At 36.6% G+C, this 4,683-nt stretch overlaps 1 protein-coding gene and 1 pseudogene across 1 annotated transcript; both read left to right on the plus strand.

The window, feature by feature from the left end:
• The first annotated feature begins 317 nt into the window (after positions 1–317).
• On the plus strand, positions 318–761 carry LOC130842509 (small integral membrane protein 30-like). The gene has a single exon (XM_057719172.1). The coding sequence runs from the start codon at positions 454–456 to the stop codon at positions 610–612; it is 159 nt and encodes a 52-aa protein (XP_057575155.1). The 5' UTR covers positions 318–453; the 3' UTR covers positions 613–761.
• LOC130841475 (V-type proton ATPase subunit D-like) lies at positions 620–2,184 on the plus strand (annotated as a pseudogene).
• Positions 2,185–4,683: the final 2,499 nt, after the last annotated feature.

Genomic DNA, 4,683 nt, shown 5'->3' on the forward strand with positions numbered 1-4,683 from the left:
TCAGTTCAAGATGGCAGCAGCGGGCTGTGTGGAGAATCCTCCTTACTTTTAAGCTATCTATAACTTACAACAATTTGGTAAAGTATACTTTTGTGAACTAAAGTGGAATATGTATCTTTTTCTCTCTACTTTATTCCTTCAGCATTTAGAAATTCTTTTTAAGTATTCTTATTTTTCATGACATTATAGATGTTTACATTAAGTTCAATAAGAGATTGTTCCCCTTGCAACAGGACACAATTGGGCAAGTCTTTGGCTTGGTTTCTCATCCTGGCAAGGTTCTTAAAAATCTAACCTAGATTCCTGTAATGGCTGCTTCCTTGAAGGCGCTGTCATGTGGAACCTCTTAGCCTCAGCATCTGGAGCTCCTGGAAGGGAGTCAGATAGAATTAAATACCGCTTTCTTTGAAACCTTCAGCCTTCAAGAACCAGCCACCTCAAGATCTCAACATCATGACCTTAGTTTCAACACAATTGTTCCTGGTCCTCTTTTCATTTCTTTTGGTGCTGCCTGTTGTTGAAGCAGTAGAAGCGGGAGATGCAATCGCTCTCTTGTTAGGTGTGGTTCTCAGCATTACAGGCATTTGTGCTTGTTTGGGGGTATATGCATGAAAGAGAAATGGACAGATGTGACTTTGAAGGGCCTCCTGAATCAAACCTTGTCCTGAAAACCTTTGTGCTATTGAGGTTCAGAACTGAGCTTTGGTGTCTGAAAGTTCGCAAGAAACAGTAAATTGGGTAGTTTCATAGTCTTGATTATTTCCCTGTAAATAGGAACAAATTGATATACTATGTTAAATGGAAAACAAAATGTTTTCTTCACAACAAATAATGCACTGAAAAATGACACCTGTAATTTGCATTTGCTAGTTAGAAAGAAGGTCAAAGAAGTGAGACAGCTGAAATTTGCGTAAGTAATATTTCATAGTTTCAGAATTCTCAATAGGAAGATGGAAACTCTTGTCCAAGATCCTAGGAAATTGCCACTGTTCAGTTATAATCACTGCCTCCTGCATCATTGAGGAGTCTTTTCATAATATTTTTATTGAATTTTTGTTTTGTTGTCTGCCAAGTTAATATTGTACCTAGATATTAAGTACAATCAATCAAAAATTAAAACATCTCTTTGGGGGAAAAAGTTTGGAAAATGTATTCAATGTATCTAACATTGAAATGGAGAAAAGATTTAATGTTAAAAAAGTTACTTGATATTGGCATTGAAATGGAGAAGAGAATTAATGTTTAACAAAAAAAAAATCTTTATATTAACAGTAACATCTCCATGGTGAGAAGTACTATATTAAATATAAAAACCCTGTGTAAAAAAAAAAAATCTAACCTAAGAGAACCAGCTGACTCCGGTAGAGAAAGACTCAATGGCTGGGGTTGTTGCAGCCACGATTGCCCGGCCAGGGACCTGAGCTGAACAGTCATTGTCAGAACGTTGGGCAAAGACCGAATTGAAATCTTTCCCTTGTGAATGGCACAGACCATCATGAAGGCTCAGTTAAAAGGAGCACAGACAGGTCAAAACCTCCTGAAGAAAAAATCTGATGCCTTAACTCTTCAATTTTGACAGATCCTTAAGAAGATAATAGAGACTAAAATGTTGATGGGTGAAGTGATGAGAGAAGCTGCCTTTTCCCTTGCTGAGGCCAAGTTCACAGCAGGGGATTTCAGGACCACAGTTATCCAAAATGTAAATAAATCCCAAGTGAAAATTAGAGCAAAGAAAGATAATGTAGCAGGTGTTACTTTGCCAGTATTTGAACATTACCATGAAGGAACTGACAGTTATGAACTGACTGGTTTAGCCAGAGGTGGGGAACAATTGGCTAAATTGAAGAGGAATTATGCCAAGACAGTGGAACTACTGGTGGAACTAGCTTCACTGCAGACTTCCTTTGTTACTTTGGATGAAGCTATTAAGATAACCAACAGGTGTGTAAATGCCATTGAACATGTCATCATTCCCCGGATTGAATGTACTTTTCTTATATCATCACAGAGCTGGATGAGAGAGAGCAAGAAGAGTTCTATAGGTTAAAGAAAATATAGGAGAAGAAAAAGATTCTCAAGGAAAAGTCTGAGAAGGACTTGGAGCAATGGAGGGCAGCTGGAGAGGTGATGGAGCCTGCTAATCTTCTGGCTGAAGAGAAGGATGAGGATCTTCTCTTTCAATAGTCTTTCCTGCTCTGGTTCTTTCAGAAGGCCTAACATGGCACCATTTTATTTCATGGTGTGTAGGTTTGGTATGTGTGGCTATTTATTTTTTGGCCTAAGAATTTCACCAGTTGTAAAGTTTTCTGGATGTCCATTTATGGGATTACCTTTGCAGAATCATATTTCAGCAACCATTTATCACCAATGAGATTTCTAGAACGTGCCCAGAAACGTGTATAATTTATTCTGAAGAAGTGTCACCCTACTCCACTTATATGTCTATTGCAAGTGATCTGCTTACCAAACATATTAAGAAATTCCCCTTAGGAAACAGCAGTGGTCTCAGGCCAACACATGTAGGCCAGCTACTGTTGGAGTACCCTTTGTTCCTACCTACTTGCACACCATTGTCTGAGATTGCTGCATCCATCCTTGTGTTAGTTACTGTGGGAGTCCTCTCAAGCTTTATGAAAACCTTCACTTATTCTTCCTTAAATGACAGGTCTCTGTCTTGTCTGTCATGGGAACAGTTCTGCCAATTCAAATGTGACTGTGGTATATAACAGTAAAATGATTTTAAAATGAAAAAAAAATCTAACCTAAGATTTCTTATTATCAGGTATTTTTAAGAAACTCAGGTTAAATAAGCCCCATAAATATCACCAAAGCTTTAACTGGAATATCATATATTTAAGAATGTACATAAAATCACCATCCTTGATCCACTTGTGTAAATAATCAGGCCAAGTTTAATGAAACTAGCTCTTGTTTACTAAAGATATACTAAGTGGTTATGTTTGAGTTTCTACAATACCAGTAGTGTTGATTCACATACAGCAGGAGGTATTTGCTAATGCACAGCACTCTGCAACACCAGGAAGAGAAAAGCGCAGACGTTATGACCAGTAATGAGATTTTGGTGCCAACATTCAAAACATACAAGGTAATAGGTCTTGTAAATCACATCTTTACTGAAGGCAATTTTTTTAAAAGTAAATATTTCAAATTTTGACATTGGACACATAAAGTACACTACTGCAGGAATCTGAATTGAGGAATTAATCAAACACTTCATGGGATAGTATTTGTGGCATATACTTGTGAATTGATAAATGTTGCCCCATTAAGGAAAAAGCTTTTGTGTCATGGTATTGATCCTAAGTACCCAGTTACTAGTGTATACACCTCCTCAAGAATGAGATAAAATTCCAGAGTGAGCATCAAGGACTAAAAACTTTATGAAGAAGGCATCTATGATATAGTCCCTGCTTATCATTCACAAAGATACTAACTATGCATTAGTCATCTTATTCCTGTGACTGACATAAATGCAAAAGGGAAGTTAAAAACCTACAGAAACAGAAAGGTGAGTGGTGATTTCAGAATCTTGTAGCTTCTATGTGTGTAGCATCTTACCTATATGTGTAGCTTCTTTCAGTGTCTTGCCATGAAGTCTTGCCTAGAGAAATTGAGAAAATATCCAGACATTATGTCCGAACTCTTGATATTGTGTTAAGGTCTGAAGGAAATAAAATTGTTCTTTGTATCTTTGAATATGTTTATTTTGAAAAACAAGATGGCATATATGAAAACCAAATACTAAGATATTGTAGTCAGCAGCTGGCAATTTAAACACCTGTAAACAGAATTTGATATACACTGTTCCTGAATTTTCTATGCCTGATGTTCTTGGTTACGTAGGGAAGTGTGTACTTTCATATGTGAAAGTGCTGTATAAATACTGATAGTTCAGAGGAACTTTCATCCAGCCAGTATTCAGGAAATGTTACATTTAACTCCACTCTCTTGCTTGCCACACATCTCCTAACTTGACCTGACTTCTAACAAAGTAATTAAAGAAAGAGGCTTAATTATGTTGTATCTTGGAATAGATTTCTTTGTGTTTATCTTGTTTTGAGATTCACCCAACTTCTTGAATACATAGTCAGAAAGAATTTATGTCTTTCTCCCTTTTTTAGCCTCTCTCTCTCTCTCTCTCTCTCTGTCTCTTTCCCCCCTTACCTCTGTGACTCCAATGATACCAATAATGGATATTGTTGTTGTTCAACAAGCCCCTGTGAGCTCTGTTACCTCTATATTCAGTGTATTTTCTCTTTATTATTCAGGTTGGGTAATTCCTATATTCTGTCTTCTAGTTTACTGATTCTTTCCTCTGCCCCCTCCATTCTTCTCTCAAGCTCATTCACTGAGGGTTTTTTTTTTTTCAGTTACTATAATTTTCAATTCTAAAACTTCCATTTGGTTCTCCTTTATATCCTCTTTCCTTTACTGAGATTTGATCATTTTTATTTGCTCCGGGTATTTGTACTTTCTCATTGAAATATTTTTATCATAGCTGCTTTAAAATCTGTCAGATCATTTTTAGCATCTCTGTTATCTCAGCGTTGGCATCTACTGATTCTATTTTTTCATTCAGTTTGAAATCTTGCTGGCCTTTGTTACAATGAGTGATTTTCTATTGAGAACTGGATATTTTCTAATTTTGTTATGAGACTTTGG

The sequence above is a fragment of the Hippopotamus amphibius genome, chromosome X (genome assembly GCF_030028045.1).
Source record: "Hippopotamus amphibius kiboko isolate mHipAmp2 chromosome X, mHipAmp2.hap2, whole genome shotgun sequence".
Taxonomy (NCBI): domain Eukaryota; kingdom Metazoa; phylum Chordata; class Mammalia; order Artiodactyla; family Hippopotamidae; genus Hippopotamus; species Hippopotamus amphibius.

What these genes read in the sequence shown, in the direction of transcription:
- LOC130842509 (XM_057719172.1), top strand. Translation starts at nt 454, where the DNA reads ATGACCTTAGTTTCAACACAATTGTTCCTGGTCCTCTTTTCATTTCTT.